Raw genomic sequence first — 19,467 nt, forward strand, 5'->3', positions numbered from 1 at the left:
TTCCCAGCATCCCCGTCCCTGCTTCTGGAATCTTCCCTGTAATATGTTTGGGCCGGGTAAACTGCGGATAACTGAAACCGCAGAAGACAATTCTGTAGATACGGCGGTCGCCCTGTATATGTTGAAACGTATGGCGTTGGAAAAGCACAGCAGGTCAGGCAGCATCTGAGGAGTAGGAGAATTAGCATTAGCCCTTCATCAGTTACATGTTGGCACCATCAACAATTAGCATACTCCAGTTGTACACCAGGGTGCTCAGGGAGGTATTATTTCTGCTCAGGATCTAATTTGAACTTTGAATAAAACACATTTGAGTGGATTAACTTCCTTGGCACTTTTCTTTACCACTGTAGCTAATATCTTTGCCCTAAATATATCTCCCTGCAGGAGTTATTGCTGATTTTAGATTAAATACATCAGCTGTGCATTGCGAAAAAGTGCATGGAAGAAATAAAATAAACCTCTTAATCAATTCTATCTCAACTTTTCACTGGTTTTATACATCTTTATACACATTTGGAAGAATAATTGTGCTATAATTCAGAACCCTACATCGATTGGTCCACATATAGGAGTTCAACCTTCACCATGGCAATTTAAATTAAGTTATTTCAATAAATCTGGAATTAAAAGACTAGTCTCAATAATGATTGTTAAAATATCAGATTGCTACGCAAACCCAACTGGTTCACAATTGTGCTTTTCAGGTAGGAAATGTGCCATTCTTACCTAGTCTGCCCAATATACGAGTCAAGACCCGCAGCAACGTGATTAACTCTTAGCTGCCCTCTGAAATAGCCAAGCAAGTTACTCATTTAACAAGGATTGACAGTACTGTAAATTATGTGATTGCCAAAGGATGCCCACATTCATGAGTCAATAAAAAGAAATGCAGAGCTCAAAGTCTTCCTTTTTTCCCTCATGACACCACTTTTTTTTGATTCACTCTTTTTGGCTTTTTTTACTTGATTCATTGCTCAATTTTCACACAGTTACTAAACTTCCACGATGATACAGAACACCCAGCTGTTCCGTGTAGAACTTGTTTGTAAAGAGATAATTCATAAATCTGTCTCCAGTTTCAAAGAAAAGCACATAATTTAAAAATATTCCTATCACTACACAATCATTTTTTGACAGATACAATGCAAACTATGACAGAAGCCAACAGAAAAATTAAATAAAAGAGATTAGGCATTAATTCAACGGTTTCTACAACCATGGGAGACTGGTTAGCAAGGTAGATCTCACGGAATACAGGGAGAACCAGCTATTTGGATACGGAACTGGCTCAAAGGTAGAAGACAGAGGTTGGTGGTGGAGGGTTGTTTTTCAGACTGGAGGCCTGTGACCAGTGGAGTGTCACAAGGATTGGTGCTGGGTCCTCTACTTTTTGTCGTTTACATAAATGATTTGGATGCGAGCATAAGAGGTACAGTTAGTAAGTTTGCAGATGACAGCAAAATTGGAGGTGTAATGGATAGCGAAGAAGGTTAGCGCTGAAAAATGTGTTGCTGGCAAAGTGCAGCAGATCAGGCAGCATCAAAGGAACAGGAGAATCGATGTTTCGGGCATAAGCCCTTCTTCAGGAATCAAGGCTGAAGAAGGGTTTATGCCCGAAACATCGATTCTCCTGCTCCTTTGTTGCTGCCTGACCTGCTGCACTTATCCAGCAACACATTTTTCAGCTCTGATCTTCAGCATCTGCAGTCCTCACTTTCTCTCAGCGAAGAAGATCACCTCAGATTACAATAGGATCTTGCCCAGATAGGCCAATGGGCTGAGAAGTGGCAGATGGAGTTTAATTCAGATAAATGTGAGGTGCTGCATTTTGGAAAAGCCAATCTTGGCAGGACGTATACACTTAATGGTAAGGTCCGAGGGAGTGTTGCTGAACAAAGAATGCAGGTTCATAGCTCCTGAAAGTGGAGTCGCAGGTAGATAGGATAGTAAAGAAGGCATTTGGTCTGCTTTCCTTTATTGGTCAGAGTATTGAGTACAGGAGTTGAGAGGTCATGTTGGGACTGTAAAGGACATCGGTTAGGCCACTGTTGGAATATTGCGTACAATTCTGGTCTCCTTCTTATTGGAAGGATGCTGTGAAACCTGAAAGGGTTCAGAAAAGATTTACAAGGATGTTGCCAGGGTTGAAGGATTTGAGCTGGAGGGAGAGGCCGAACAGGCTGGGGCTGTTTTCCCTGGAGCGTCGGAGGCTGAGGAGTGACCGTATAGAGGTTTACAAAATTATGAGAGGCATGGATAGGGTAAATAGACAAAGTCTTTTTCCTGGTGTCGGGGAGTCCAGAACTACAGGGCATAGGTTTAGGGTGAGAGGGGAAAGATATAAAGGAGACCTAAGGGGCAACTTTTTCACACAGAGGGTGGTACATGTATGGAATGAACTGCCAGAGGAAGTGGTGGAGGCTGGTACAATTGCAACATTTAAAAGGCATTTGGATGGGTATATGAATAGGAAGGGTTTTGAGGGATATGGGCCGGGTGCTGGCAGGTGGCACTAGATTTTTTTTTTAGATTACTTACAGTGTGGAAACAGGCCCTTCGGCCCAACAAGTCCACACCGACCCGCCGAAGTGCAACCCACCCATACCCCTACATATACCCCTTACCTAACACTACGGGCAATTTAGCATGGCCATTTCACTTGACCCGCACATCTTTGGACTGTGGGAGGAAACCGGAGCACCCGGAGGAAACCCACGCAGACACGGGGAGAACATGCAAACTCCACACAGTCAGTCGCCTGAGGCGGGAATTGAACCCAGGTCCCTGGCGCTGTGAGGCAGCAGTGCTAACCACTGTGCCACCGTGCCGCCCAAAATTGGGCTGGGATACCTGGTCAGCATAGATGGGTTGGACTGAAGGGTCTGTTTCCATGCTGTACATCTTTATGACTCTATGACTCTAAATATTCCAGAAATAGATCAGAGTTAGCACTGAGTTATTCATAAGGTTCCAAAGAACATTGTTAGTATTTGTCTAATCTTGACTATGGATGCCAAGTTTCTTATAGTACAATCTATCGTTACAGGCTGTGTTCAATCCAGGAGGTCCGTGTTCAAATCCCACCTGTGCTGGAGGTGTGTCATGTTGGGTAGATTAAAAATAATTTGAATGGTCTTTTTGCACAATGGTAGTGCCACTACCTCCCGGCTACCAGATTGTGTTTCAGTCCCAGCTGGCCAAAGGTATATTATTATAATATGTCTGAAGAGGTTGTTTCCAATTTCCATGCAATCTAGCTTGGTTTCTTGTGGTGCAATGGTGATGACCCCACCTCCAGGTTAGAAAGTCCAGGTTCATAATCCCACTTTTTCCAGAGGTGTGTCATAACATCTCTGAACAGGTCGATTAAAGTATATCTATGTTCTGTTGGTAAGTAACATCTGTAAAGCCTAATAATAGATAAATATTTATATTTAAATGTGTACTCCCTCCAATATATTTTCAACTTCAGAGGCTTTTCTACATGTTAGTTTATTGTTTCACTGTAATGGGTGATTTATTTGTTATCTGAAATATTTTAGAGGAAATTTCGTCCTGTTTCTTAGAAAGGACCCTGTCTGCTGTATGAAATTGTGTTGGAATGTGATCAAGGGGTAGGTGTTTAGGGATGATGATTTATTCTCAATGGCCAAATAATAAAATTCTTCTCTATTGCTAATGCACTGCGTAATGAAGTGCATTGAACATTCATCATATTAACCAAATCTTTAACCTATTTAAAATATGTTTAACTTGTTAATGTAGTGCAGAGAGAGGTTTTTTTTTGTCATAATGTTAATCAGTTTATGGAATCAGTGTATTGAAGAATTTCAACTCTCTGAAGTGAACCTGAACAATATAGAGTAGATGAGGAATTCTGAGGAAAGTTCCAGACCCCAATGAAGCCTGGATAGCAAGTCCATGAATAATCAAACTAGCCTGGGAGAGCAGTTCCTGGATGACTGGAAGTTTTTATTGTAGGAATTTTGAAACATCCTACCAATGATAGAAATGTGAGGAAGTGAAAATACATAAAATATCCTGCTGCATATCAATAGCAATAATTTACATCTTAGTGGTACAATAGATTAAAGGGGAATGGCTATGTAAGCAAAAGGGAAGAATATAAAAACAAAGAATTTCAAACTCTTGTATCTGGGGCAGGGTTTCCATCAACAAGCAGTTTACCTGCAGTCTAAGAGGCTCTCAATATTTTGTTACACATTTGCATTGTCATTTCCTAATGGAATCATTTGTGCTTGTTAGGGTCTCCGAAGAGACACCAGTTTCATCGACAGCGTGCTGCCAGTGAGAGCATGGAACATGAAGATCAGGACCCCCACCAGACTGATATTATCCAGTACATTGCCCACACAGATGACGTCACCTTTGGGACCCCTTCGACTCCATTTGCACAACCTCCCTCCAGTCCACCTCCATCAGCTAGCAGGTATTGTTCAAACAGTTGTGATTCAAAATCTGATTGAAGATTTGTAGTTCGGGTATCCGTTGTTGTGGTTCTGCTCGCCGAGCTGGAAGTATTTGCTGCAAACGTTTCGTTCCCTGGCTAGGGAACATCATCAGTGCTGTTGGAGCCTCGTGTGAAGCGCTGCTTTGATGTTTCTTCCGGCATTTATATTGATTTGTTCTTGCCGCTTCCGGGTGTCAGTTTCAGCTGCAGTGATTTGTATGTGGGGTCCAGGTCGATGTGTCTGTTGATGGATGTTCTTGCCGTTTCCGGGTGTCAGTTTCAGCTGTAGTGGTTTGTATATGGTGTCCAGGTCAATGTGTCTGTTGATGGAGTTTGGGGATGAATGCCATGCTTCTAGGAATTCTCTGGCTGTTCTCTGTCTGGCTTGTCCTATGATAGTGGTGTTTTCCCAGTCAAATTCATGTTGCTGGTTGTCTGAGTGTATGGCTACTAGAGATAGCTGGTCATGTCATTTTGTGGCTAGCTGATGTTCATGGATGCGGATTGTTAGCTGTCTTCCTGTTTGTCCTATATACTGATTTGTGCAGTCCTTGCATGGTATTTTGTAAACTACGTTAGTTTGGCTCATGCTGGGTATTGGGTTCTTTGTTCTAGTGAGTTGTTGTCTGAGCGTGGATGTTGGCTTGTGTGCTGTTATGAGTCCTAAGGGTCGCAGTAGTCTGGCTGTCAGTTCTGAGACGCTCCTGACGTATGGTAGAGTGGCTAGTCCTTTTGGTTGTGGCATGTCCTCGTTCCTCGGTCTATCTCTTAGGCATCTGGTGATAAAGTTGGGTGGGTATCCGTTTTTGGCGAATACCTTGTATAGATGTTCCTCTTCCTCTTTTCGCAGTTCTGGTGTACTGCAGTGTGTTGTGGCCCTTTTGAATAGTGTCCTGATGCAGCTTCGTTTGTGTGTGTTGGGGTGGTTACTTTCATAGTTTAAGACTTGGTCTGTGTGTGTTGGTTTCCTGTGTACCCTTGTGGTGAATTCTCCGTTGGGTGTTCTCTCTACTAACACGTCTAGGAATGGGAGTTGGCTATCCTTTTCCTCTTCTCGTGTGAATCGGATTCCTGTGAGTGTGGCGTTGATGATTCGGTGTGTTTTTTCTATATCTGTGTTTTTGATGATTACAAAGGTGTCATCAACATATCTGATCCAGAGTTGGGTTGGATTTGTGGTATGGCTGTATGTTCTAACCTTTGCATAACTGCCTCTGCTATGAGTCCCGAGTTCCGTTGATTTGTTCGTATGAACTCGGGACTCATAGCAGAGGCAGTTATGCAAAGGTTAGAACATACAGCCATACCACAAATCCAACCCAAACTCTGGATCAGATATGTTGATGACACCTTTGTAATCATCAAAAACACAGGTATAGAAAAAACACACCGAATCATCAACGCCACACTCACAGGAATCCGATTCACACGAGAAGAGGAAAAGGATAGCCAACTCCCATTCCTAGACGTGTTAGTAGAGAGAACACCCAACGGAGAATTCACCACAAGGGTACACAGGAAACCAACACACACAGACCAAGTCTTAAACTATGAAAGTAACCACCCCAACACACACAAACGAAGCTGCATCAGGACACTATTCAAAAGGGCCACAACACACTGCAGTACACCAGAACTGCGAAAAGAGGAAGAGGAACACCTATACAAGGTATTCGCCAAAAACGGATACCCACGCAACTTTATCACCAGATGCCTAAGAGATAGACCGAGGAACGAGGACATGCCACAACCAAAAGGACTAACCACTCTACCATACGTCAGGAGCGTCTCAGAACTAACAGTCAGACTACTGTGACCCTTAGGACTCATAACAGCACACAAGCCAACATCCACGCTCAGACAACAACTCACTAGAACAAAGAACCCAATACCCAGCATGAGCCAAACTAACGTAGTTTACAAAATACCATGCAAGGACTGCACAAATCACTATATAGGACAAACAGGAAGACAGCTAACAATCCGCATCCATGAACATCAGCTAGCCACAAAACGACACGACCAGCTATCTCTAGTAGCCATACACTCAGACAACCAGCAACATGAATTTGACTGGGAAAACACCACTATCATAGGACAAGCCAGACAGAGAACAGCCAGAGAATTCCTAGAAGCATGGCATTCATCCCCAAACTCCATCAACAGACACATTGACCTGGACACCATATACAAACCACTACAGCTGAAACTGACACCCGGAAATGGCAAGAACATCCATCAACAGACACATCGACCTGGACCCCACATACAAATCACTGCAGCTGAAACTGACACCCGGAAGTGGCAAGAACAAACCAATATAAATACCAGAAGAAACTTCAAAGCAGCGCTTCACACGAGGCTCCAACAGTACTGATGATGTTCCCTAGCCAGGGAACGAAACGTTTGCAGCAAAAACTTCCAGCTCGGCGAGCAGAACCACAACAGTTGTGATTCAATTAATCAGAATAACTTATTTTGCATTTGTCAATGTAAATTTAAGCTATCAGTTATAAACATGCGTGTATCTGTGTGTGTTATCTCTGGGAGGATGCACGGTTGTATCAGTTTGATACAATGGATAGAATAATACTGGGGTTTCAGCGACTTGGCCTATCGCGAGATTTGTGGCAGAGTCAAGCAAGCAGATTGGTGAGGGTGATCTTGATGTTAGAAGCATTTTGTTCCATCTTTTACGCTTTTGATAAGTAACACAGCAATTGGTAGCAGCAAGGTGCCAATTAAGGGGGATTATTGCTAGTTAGATGACTTGCGAACAGCCCAACTCACCTTATTAATTTTCAGTTTTATGTCTTACTACACATGCCAAACAAGCTTTGAATATCAGCCCAGGGACTTAGAAATGGTCAGTCAGTCAGTAGAGGTGGTCAGAGTCAGGATGCTGTCCAGGTAAGGGATGAGGAGCTGAATATCAAGCAGCCCACCACCCGTCGTGAGTCTTTCTGTTCTCTCGGGCATGATGTGGAGTTGCTGGTGTTGGACTGGAGTAGGCAAAGTTAAAAAATTGCACAACACCAGGTTATAATTCAACAGGTTTATTTGGAAGTACTAGCTTTTGGAGCACTGTTCCTTCATCAGGTAGCTGTGGAGCAGGATCATAAGACACAGAATTACACTTACATAAGATACACTCACACTTATCCCAAGAATGTGACTTAGAAGAAGTTCTGGGATTTACATATTATTGAACCGAAACCTGCAACCCATTCTAAAAGGTGAAAGACTTAACAGCAATCAAGGTTTGTTCAATATATCTTTTCAGTTGCGTGACACTGCGATCTTTTGTTATAAATTCTGTGTCTTATGATCTTGTTCCACAGCTGCCTGATGAAAGAACAGCACTCCGAAAGCTAGTACTTCCAAATAAACCTGTTGGACTATAACCTGGTGTTGTGTGATTTTTGACTTTGTTCTCTTGGGGACTGTTTACTTCCTGGAATGAGTGAGAGGCAAGTATTAAAGGAGTTGGAACAGACAGCAAGGTATTATTTATGATGCAGGTGGAGAGATGTCCCAAGTGAATGATCAGGCAGCACAGAGCAGAGTTAGTGGTGTCAGTGTTGGGGTGTGTTACAGTGAAGGAGGGAAGATGTCACAGGCATAGTGAGAGTGGTAGAGGATGTGCCATTGTGGGAGATGGGTACAGTATGAGAGTTGGTGTATGTAAGGTATCAGAAGGAAGATGGTGGCTCTTAGGTAGATAGAGTGACGAAAGACATTGTTAGCTTCTTCCTACAGACCCGGGCATTCCTCCAGATGGCAAAGACTGATTCAACCAGAGTGGCTGACTGGTCTGGTGTTGAGCTGTCCATTGCTGGTCCTGGAGAAATAGAAAGCCCCATGTTTGCACCACCCCACCTCAGAGGACCTACGTGTACCTTCCCCTCTGCCATGTCAGGGGCAAATGTCTGGAGCTGTGCAGGCAACTGGCTTCAAAAGACAATGCGGGACAAAGGATGCCAATAAATTCTGGGATATCTACTGGGTGGCGTGGTCAGAGTTGGACATGATGAATGCCATAGGGGCCTAGTAGGTATTTAATAAAGCGCATTTGGTTAGACGGGTCAGAAATCTTGCTAGGCATCAAGACAAAATTCCCTCCGTAAAACTTGATGTTACTCAGACTTAGTTGGAAAAAAGTCAGATTCAGCCCTATAAGTACAATTAGTGTGTGTGCATAAGTGTATTCAGATAAAAGTGCATGTAAAATGGTGAAAAGCATGCATAAGTGCATGAGTTTGAGTGTGTGCAGGTGTGTTGGTATATGCACGAAAGTGGGTGCAGAACACAGACTTACCAAATTTCTTAAAAGAATTACATACTTCTAAGTATTGAACGGCAGCTTCTCAGTAGATGAGTGATTTGATGCTTGAATTAATATTATTTTGCACTGAATATGTCACAACGAGGGTAACTTTGACTTTGTACGATAGTGTAAAATATGCAGCAGCACAATGGCAGCCCATTTTATATCTCTTCCTCTTTTCATTTCATTTGGAATCACTGTAAGTTAAAAATGGGGAAAACAAGTGTGACATTGGTTGCAAATTCTTGAGTACCCTTTCTTCACTATCTCACAGAGTCAAAATTACTTCAGCAAAATGGACTCTTTGTAACGATGAATCCGAATTATCCTTAACTGACACCAAGAGCTAATCAATTTTTAAATAATTTCCTGCATTTCAGGAAATAAAACTAAATGCTAAAATGATGATGGCCAGACCTGAGTATTAAGAAACACCTGGCTGAAGGGCAGAAAGGAAAATCTGGTGGATTGATCATATGCCAGTAACAGGATCAGCCAGAGTTTCCTTCTATTTAAGTTAATTTAAATCCTGGAGGCACTGATAGACCAAGCAAACTCCCTGCCAGATTTTACATTTTGCACTGCAAATGACATTGAACAAAAAACTCCCAATGACTGAATACATATATTTGAGAACAGAGTATATTCTAGAAAATAGCAAATACTATAAAGAGTTTTAAAATCTACAGTTGAATCTGACTGTTCAACTGTTGCTGTTAAATTATTTCCATTCACTTTTATGCTTTACAACACTTCTTCCTTGAACACAATGCCATATATTATTCATCTCAAGATTTGACACATATTCTTCAAGAGATGTGTACAACATAAAATAGGCAAATTGTAATTCCTGGCAGGAAGAATTACTTTTGTTGCTGCATGGCATTAAGCATGTATTGAATGCATTCACAATGTCAAAATGCAAAACAGGAATAAATCTTCAGACCCAGCCACGCCACGCCTCTCCCAGTTTATTATTTTATGAAACGTATATTGTTACTCTGTTTTTTGGTTGCATATTCCGCAACTAACCTGATTGCCAGTGACATCGCAGTATTTGCTCCAGTTGGTGAGTGGGGTCTGTATGAAACATGACATAGGATCCAGCTACAAAGAAGGAGGTCTTTGCATTAAGTCAAAACAAAAGGCTACTGTGAAAATCCTGTCATTGTTTTGGCTCAAGTGGGTAGCAAACTGAGCATAGCCTGCCCACTGGCAACTTGAATCAGTGCACAAAGAAATGTGAATGCTTGGAATTCTTTGAACCAGACATAGTTCAGGAGTGTAAACATGGCTTATTATTATTCATAAAATGAAGCAACAGTTGACTAATTCTATAGCTTTGAGGCAGGTAGCTTGGATTCACAGCAGAGAATATTATTTTCTAATCAACAATATTAATCAGACACCTTTGCAGCAAATGGGACTTGAACCTGGGCCTCCTGGTCCAGAGGTAGGGACATTATCACTGTGCCACAAGAGTTTCCTAGATGCTATGTAGCAAAACATAGCAGTTGATTCATAGCAACTGGGATCTCATAGTCTCTTCTAACTGGGTAGATCCCACGTCTCCTTTTATACTTGTTGTAGGGGCAAGTGCTTTCTGGGAAGTAACTCAGGCTTGGTAGCATCATTGAACATTTCCAGTTATCCACTTGGGGGGAGTGTAGGGTGGCACTACCACAGCATCACATTCCCCTGGGAAATAGAACATTATTTAACTCCCCAGGCTAAACACTGACTTAAACTTTACTACCATTCTGCCATTAAAAATTGTGTGAGTTTTCATAGTGTTGTGAGACAGTGGAGGATATATTTGCATGAATTTTCTGAAGTTCATATGAACTGATATGAACTTAGCGTGAGTGAGGCTGTCTGAGAAATAAATCACAAGTAACTGCAGGGGTCTTTAAATTATATACAAGGGGAGGTTATAATGTGCTTCACAAATATCCTCCATGTTGCATGACATAATATTGAATTCAAGAATTTCCATGGCACTTAAAAAATGGAGGGCTGGATTTTGGCTAGCTCAAGTTGGGTATTTGCTCGACTTACCAGACCCAACCTTGTTAAAAAGTACCCTGGATCAAGCAATTTCTGCTTCGGGAGAGCAGGTATGGGATAGAATCACTCCTGTTAACCCCAGAAGCAAAGCCCAGCTGCCATGGGAATGGACAGGTACCAAGATGGGCTATTTAGAAGGTCCACCTCAGATCTCCATGATTTTGACTTGGTTGTTGTGCAAGTTGTTAGGCCCTCCAGCCTACACTCCTCACACCCCTTCAGCTACCCCCATTTGACCTTGATACCACTAAATGCACCCGGCCACCTCCACCCCAGTTCATTCAACCAATCCAAACCCCCATTGCCCTCTTTTAAATTCCATGCCAACTCAAGTTTACACCATAGTAATGCTACATGCTCTCCATGCCCTTGACTCCCCTTCCATGGCCCATCAAACCCTCCATGACACCTGCATAGTCACTCAACCTGCATCCATCATGGGTAGACCTCAGGGGCTTTGTGAAGATGATAAAATCAAACAAGAGAGAGGCCAAAGTGTTGAATTTTTTTTCAAGAAGTAGTTATGTATAGTTCTTAGGACTAAAGGGATCTATGAGGAGAAACAGGAACAGGATGCTGAGTTAGATGATTAACCATGATCATTATGAATGATGGAGTTGATTCAAACGGCCAGTTGGCCTATTTCTGCATCTATTTTCTACATTTTGACATCTTTAAATCTCTTCAAGTGTTAATATCTTATAAGAACAAACCACCTTTAATCAGACCACATCAAAGACCCTGTGAAGCTGTGAAACTGTAGACTCAGAAACCCTTGATCAGACAATTCTAACATTTGAAACCCAACCAAGCATATCATCATGACACGATGATAATCTTTTTGAAACTGCACAACTAAATGCTGCCATTTTTCTAGCTTATGCCTGTCACACATAGCAGTACAGTAGAGAATTGTTTCAGATGGCTCACGTCTTACTTTCACTCTGATCCTACATGCCATTCTATTCCATCATTCTGTGCGTTCTGGGTTACATCACAATAACAACTAAGACGGGGATCCATTGGAACTTAGCATTTAGATTGAATGGCCCAGCTGAGTTTGGATATCCCTCATGTCAGAACCATGTTCCACCACCATAAAGCCCCCACCATTCCCCTTCCATCAAAAATTGGATTTGTCAGAAATGAGTCCACAGTCCTCCCAACTCTGCAAAGTTCATCTCCACAGTTCCTTCATGTCTCACTTGTATCTGTGAAGACTTCACCTTTAGTTGTTTTTTATCATCTGTATACATTTGCAACCGTACTCTTGCTCCCAGATTTGAAAGAATGACTTTATATGCTTCATTTTTAAAAGTAACTGCAAGAGGCCAAATTTAGCTTTCCTGACACTTCTTTAACCCTCAGTAACTCCTAGATCTCATTAGAGTATGTGTCTAACTAAGATTTTAGTATACTTTCCCATATTTGGGGAAAGTATTTTGGTCACTTCCCTTGCACCTCTGGAAAGAATGCGAGAAAAAAATAATTATTGATCTTATCTCACATCTAACCTCTAGAATCTCCTTAATCTCCAAGTACACCATCCTCTAGGCTGTTCCTCCTCCATATGATTAAGTTTCATCACACATTTCATGATGTGAATCGTTGGCCCTGATATTTGCAGGGAAGGAGAGAGTGGATCTAGTTGTGGATGAGAAATCCGAAACTTTTGGGAAGATGAGGATTTTGACAAATTTATTGGCAGGACCACATGCTTCTATTTAATTCTGCTTTGAGCTTGGCAGAGATCAGATAGTTAGCAATGCAAAGTGCAATCTGTTAGAAGATAGTTATAGCAAAATAGCAAATTGTTAATGCTCCTTTAATAAAAGCAACTCCTTCTGGAATAGAAATCCATAACCTAAGCCAGCCAGATTTCACAGAAATTCCCCAGGTCGCCTTATTTAATGGGGCAGGCTGGGAAGTAAAATAACCAACTGTGGTGGAAGGATTGACGTTGACAGACGTATGCTTGAGAGCAGAGAGGAATGTTTTAAAAGGACATGCCCTGCAGAATCCAGATTCCCATCTCCATTTAGCTGTTGAGTTTCCCAGATCCAGGGACAACCAGACCAAAAGCACAGCAGAAGACAGATTTAAACATTACTTTGAACTTAGCTGTGCAGTCTCTCAAGAATGAGAGCTGAAAATGTGTTGCTGGAAACGTGCAGCAGGTCAGGCAGCATCCAAGGAGCAGGAGAATCGACGTTTCGGGCATGAGCCCTACTTCGGGCTCATGCCCAAAACGTCGATTCTCCTGCTTCTTGGATGCTGCCTGACCTGCTGCGCTTTTCCAGCAACACATTTTCAGCTCTGATCTCCAGCATCTGCAGTCCTCACTTTCTCTCAAGAATGAGATACAAACACACCACACAAATTGCCACTATAAACATGGATGTAGGTACATGGGAAGCACCAGATGGGATTGGTTATGCGATTTTAATGTTTAAGCCCTCCAACCCTCTCCTGCTCACTTTATCAAACTGAGCCTGTTGTGGGTGCTCAAAATGATGCAACTTCTAATAAATCTGCTGTTTGCAATTGCTCAGCGTACATTTCAGAGAAAGACATTCTCCTGGTTTCCAAGTCAATATTCACCCCTCAACCGACATCAGCAAAAACAGATTAGCTTATCAGTTATCTCAGTGCTGTGCAGAACATCGCTGTGTGTAAAATGAATGATGACTGGCTAAATTTAAAAAAACTGATGCACTTGAAACTAATTTCTTGTACTGAAATATTTATAGTTGTTCCTTAGGTCTATGAATACACCCTTTATAAATCTATTCCTCACTTCATACTGTGCTGATTTATTTCATTGTTACACACTAGAAAACAAAAAGAATAATTCTAAATTGATAACTTTATTAATACATCTAATTATAACCTAAATACGATCAGCTTTCCATTCATTCAGAAGTTTAAGATGCAAGTAGAATTGAGAGTGCGAGAAAGTTTGGGTAGAATTTAACCTGAATGACCCACTGGCACTGATAAGGGAGCATATGGCATGGGCTTTTCTGATGCTTCTTACCTCAACTATAGAATTGGATCCCACTTCTGGGTTTTCTGATCAATCTTAGTCGATAGCCTTGATCACAAACTGAAACTGAATCTTCAAGCCTCAGACCCTGGTGGGAGTCAAAATGGTCACCATGTTTCAATATTCAAGATACTGGTGATAGTAATGGTGGAGCAGTAATGTGAGACAGCTCCTCCATCGTTCTGCCAACACCCCATTCCCCCAAAATCATCGCCACACCCAATTCTCTGAGACATCTCCAGATTGGGAGCTGTGAACTATTGGGACCAGAATCAATACTGTTCCCACTAAACTAGAAGAAGAGGCCATGCACTGAAGTAAGGCCGACCTGGCTGGAACTGCTTGATGAATTGTACAGCAAGAGGATGCTCAAGTATAACAAATGAAAGGGAGCCATCAACCTCATCAGGGCGATGAAGGTGAGTGACGTGTCACATTCACACCTATCCTCATCACTCTTCTCCAACATAACTTGTCTCTGACCAATGTAACTTGCTACTGCACCCACTGTTCTCTCACCAGGCATCTCTTCATCACCAGTTTGTATCCATCACATACCCATCCCTCACAGTGACCCTCCACAAATGCTGATCCGCTATCATCTCATTACCGTCATTTCTGACATCCATAACACTGCTTTATCTTCTTGCAGGACAGGAGAGCACAGAGACCCAGGGAAAGGCAGAGAGCTGTGGGGGAAGCTCTTGAATATTCAACTCTCTGACTGCTGTGGAGGACAACACATTAAAACGTTATGGCGTGATAGAGAACATGACCATGGGAGATGGAGAGATTGTCATCTCCCAGATACCTGATGGCACAGTTAAATATCACACAGCTAAATGGAACCTACATCACTTTTGTTGCAGTGGTGTGCTCTGTATGATCGCCTGTGCAATGATGAGTATGAACACTTTCCCCTAGGCAGATCTATTTTCATGCCTTTCAGCTCCCACAGGTTCTTAAAGAGTAATGGAGGAGCTGAAGTAGGAAGAAACCCAGGTGACCTCAGAGAAGGTTGCACACTCTGAGGAAGCACTTTCACACAGTTCATCCCACCTTCCAGTATTTCAGATGCATAGAAAACGATGTAGCCTCTAAGGCAAGTAGATGTCACCTGGTGAACTGAACATGGCTTTTGTGCAGGAGCAGGTTTTGGAGATGGGGGAAGCAGCAGAGAGTTCACACTGGAGGGTATAATTCCCTCCAAACTCTGCACAACTGAATGCATATGCTGAGTTTGGAGGGTCATCGACCAAAAGGACCAATCTGGAGCAGCTACCGAGACTGTTTGAGGCTCTGTCAACATTTCCAGGGGACTATGCTCAGAGAGAGACTGGAGACATTTACCTTTATTCTGACTGCCATGATGTCCTAGGTCTTTGCACAGATGGTCCACCTGCAAGGAAAGAATGGTCAGATGGATGGAGCAATTGAGTATGTATGGACCTTCACTGAATGACCTACATCCTTAGTTCGTCATCTTCAGTAGTTTGGAGGAAAGCCTCATTTCGACTATGCATGAAACACTCCCCAGCTCTTGTCCAGCAGGGCTGTGAAAGTGGGCCATGAGAATGAAGATGGACACATGGAGGTGAGGGCACTGCTCAAAAACTTCGCACACCTCCCATCTTGCCCCCCACGCAGCAAGAGCCCCTAAATTTAGGGTCCCTGCCCCAGTGACCATGTCTGCTGCTGCACAAGTACAAATAGGCAGTCCATAGTGGGGTGTCCCCAGAGTTCAATATGCAGAGAGCATTGACCACTCAGTCAGAGCAGAGGAACAAGCAACCTGTACCTAGCTGTACTGAAGCCACAGGAGTCAAAACAGGAAGAGCTAATAGGATGAAGAAAAGAAAAGCTAGGTCACACTAGAGAACCATGTGTTAAAGTGTCAAAATGAAAGATTTATTTATGCTAGCAACTTTATTTCAAATATCCATTACCCAGTCATTTCTATGGTCTGTCAATAGGGCAGGACTCTTGAGATAATTGTAATAATAACAGCAGAAGCTGACTGTGAGTGTCAGTGGGATGGATGAGTTATTGACGGTGGGAATGCTTTATGCTGTGGGAAATGATTTCAGCATTGATGAGCCACATGATTGCACAACCTCAGACTGGCTGAATCCTTCCTGATGAAGGGCTCCGGCCTGAAACATCGATCTTCCTGCTCCTTGGATGCTGCCTGACCTGCTGTGCTTTTCCAGCACCACTCTAATCTTGAATCCTATCAGTACATGGCCATCTTGTGTATGTCTGGGAGCTAGGTGTGCTGCTGTCAGCAACTGGCCACATGCAGCTCCTCTTCCTGTTGGTCCTCCCCTTCTGCATATTCAGAGTGGTTATCAGCTTCCTATCCTCCAACTCCAGCCCTCTCAGCTGCGCTCTGATGCTCAAGATGCAGCAGACTATTGTCATTTATAGATCCATACTGGTGCATATTGAAGGGTGCCTGGGCTCCTGAATCACATCAGCCCAACATGTGCACATGTGGTTTCAGTTATGCCTTTCTTGTACATCAATGTCATTAACCCTATTCATTAACCTTAGTCTACAAACAATTATCCATTATTCAAAGTTTGTGTGAAGATTTGTAGCTCGGGTGCTTGTTGTAGTGGTTCTGTTCGCCGAGCTGGAAGTTTTTGTTGCAAACGTTTCATCCCCTGGCTAGGAGACATCATCAGTGCTGTGGAGCCTCCTGCGAAGCGCTTCTTTGATGTTTCTTCCGGCATTTATAGTGGTCTGTCCTTGCCGCTTCCAGGTGTCAGTTTCAGCTGTCCGCTGTAGTGATTGGTATATTGGGTCCAGGTCGATGTGTCTGTTGATGGAATTTGTGGATGAATGCCATGCCTCTAGGAATTCCCTGGCTGTTCTCTGTCTGGCTTGCCCTATGATAGTAGTGCTTTCCCAGTCGAATTCATGTTGCTTGTTGTCCGAGTGTGTGGCTACTAGGGATAGCTGGTCGTGTCGTTTCGTGGCTAGTTGGTGTTCATGTATGCGGATTGTTAGCTGTCTTCCTGTTTGTCCTATATAGTGTTTTGTGCAGTCCTTGCATGGTATTTTATAAACTACATTAGTTTGGCTCATGTTGGGTATTGGCTCCTTTGTTCTAGTAAGTTGTTGTCTGAGTATGGCTGTTGGTTTGTGTGCCGTTATGAGTCCTAAGGGTCGCAGTAGTCTGGCTGTCAGTTCTGAAACACTCCTGATGTATGGAGCGTTTCAGAACTGACAGCCAGACTACTGCGACCCCTAGGACTCATAACGGCACACAAACCAACAGCCACGCTCAGACAACAACTTACTAGAACAAAGGAGCCAATACCCAACATGAACCAAACTAATGTAGTTTATAAAATACCATGCAAGGACTGCACGAAACACTATATAGGACAAACAGGAAGACAGCTAACAATCCGCATACATGAACACCAACTAGCCACAAAACGACACAACCAGCTATCCCTAGTAGCCACACACTCAGACAACAAGCAACATGAATTCGACTGGGAAAACACTACTATCATAGGGCAAGCCAGACAGAGAACAGCCAGGGAATTCCTAGAGGCATGGCATTCATCCACAAATTCCATCAACAGACACATCGACCTGGACCCAATATACCAATCACTACAGCGGACAGCTGAAACTGACACCCGGAAGCGGCAAGGACAGACCACTATAAATGCCGGAAGAAACATCAAAGAAGCGCTTCACAGGAGGCTCCACAGCACTGATGATGTCTCCTAGCCAGGGGACGAAACGTTTGCAACAAAAACTTCCAGCTCGGCGAACAGAACCACTACAATTATCCATTATATCTGTTTGAGACTTGGATGATCTTTGAGAGACTTGACGGATTTAGAGTGAAAGCATCATGGCCACTTCTTGCTACCTTACACAGACATCATGAATATTTTCTAGTAGTAATGTACCAGCTGCACATTAATGCAGTGGAATCATTTTCTTTGACAAATATTGCTGGTTGAACCTCTGGCACCTTGATTGCTATGTGGGTGTAAACAGTCAGTTCCTAGAGTCTGGCAATCTAGGCAATGCAGCAATCTGAGAGCCCTTGCATTGAGAATGGCTCATGGCTCATGGCTTGCAAAGTGAACCTGAACTTGTAAACATGGGATCAGCACACCTCAGAGGCAGATCTATGTGCAGCAGATTGTAAAATCCTCAAGATGTCATCAGCAGATCCTTGGAGGCAAACAAATTCAGGGCTGTCATCATCTTAACCACCTGAACTCTCAATGTATTCGCAGCTGGACCAAGAAATCTCCCAAAATGTGGCAGAGGTCGGCCCTGACCTACCAAGAAAGTCTGAGCTGCCTAAAGCACCATTGTTCATACATAGCAAGATAACTATTCCTCTGTTAGTAAATCTTACATGCATACTTAGGAGCTGAAGCTCTGTGTTTATCCCCTCTGCCTGGTGGAGCCATCTGGCTGAGACAAAATTGTTGTTTGCTGCTCTTGCTATGACTTCTGTTCATGTTGGTGTCACTCCTGCAGCTGGTGGTGTTTGCAAGCACAGCTTCTCTTGCTGTTTTTCAGAGCTCTGAGGTAGAGCAGCAGAAGTGCAGATCAAAGTTGAAGGGTCACAGAAGTGACTGCCATACTCTCACATCTGGCTTTAAGAGCAAGATCCTTTCCTTTAGGAAAAGAAACAGTTGTACTGGTGCAGGACTTTAAGACTCCAAACCTGTCAACTTCACAAGCTTGTCAGCAATTCCCACTGGGCTGTCTTCTTGTTGACCCAGTTGGTTTCAAACATCCCAGGAAATCCATGCTTTGACCACCTCCAAACGGACCCCACCACCAGAGATATATTTCCCTCCCCTCCCCTATCAGTGTTCCGAAAAGTCCACTCCCTCCATGACTCCCTCGTCAGGTCCAACCCCCCACCAACCCAACCTCCACTCCCAGGACCTTCCCCTGCAACCGCAAGAAATGCAAATCCTGCGCTCACACCTCCACCCTTACTTCCCTCAAAGGCCCCAAGGGATCCTTCCATATCCGCCACAAATTCACCAGCACCTCCACACACATCATTTACTGCATCCGCTGCACCCGATGCGGCCTCCTCTATATTGGGGAGACAGGCCGCCTACTTGCAGAATGTTTCAGAGAACACCTTTGGGACACCTGGACCAACCAACCCAACCACCCCGTGGCATAACACTTCAACTCCCCCTCCCACTCCACCAAGGACATGCAGGTCCTTGGACTCCTCCATCGCCAGACCATAGCAACACGACGGCTGGAGGAAGAGCGCCTCATCTTCCGCCTATGAACCCTCCAACCACAAGGGATGAACTCAAATTTCTCCAGTTTCCTCATTTCCCCTCCCCCCACCTTGTCTCAGTCAAATCCCTCAAACTCAGCACCGCCTTCCTAACCTGCACACTTCTTCCTGACCTCTCCGCCCTCACCCCCACTCCAGCCTATCACCCTCACCTTGACCTCCTTCCACCTATCGCATTTCCAATGCCCCTCCCCCAAATCCCTCCTCCCTACCTTTTATCTTAGCCTGCTTGTCACACT

General features: G+C 43.5%; 1 protein-coding gene across 2 annotated transcripts in view; it reads left to right on the forward strand.

The window, feature by feature from the left end:
- The window catches only part of cbarpb (CACN subunit beta associated regulatory protein b), a 182,558-nt gene that overhangs the window by 150,219 nt on the left and 12,872 nt on the right, over positions 1-19,467 (forward strand). For both annotated transcript variants that reach the window (XM_060846261.1, XM_060846263.1), the window contains exon 9: positions 4,270-4,453. In XM_060846261.1, coding sequence (XP_060702244.1) covers positions 4,270-4,453 — 184 coding nt within the window. The remainder of the gene's footprint in view (positions 1-4,269; positions 4,454-19,467) is intronic.

Source organism: Hemiscyllium ocellatum, chromosome 28 (assembly GCF_020745735.1).
Source record: "Hemiscyllium ocellatum isolate sHemOce1 chromosome 28, sHemOce1.pat.X.cur, whole genome shotgun sequence".
Taxonomy (NCBI): Eukaryota; Metazoa; Chordata; class Chondrichthyes; order Orectolobiformes; family Hemiscylliidae; genus Hemiscyllium; species Hemiscyllium ocellatum.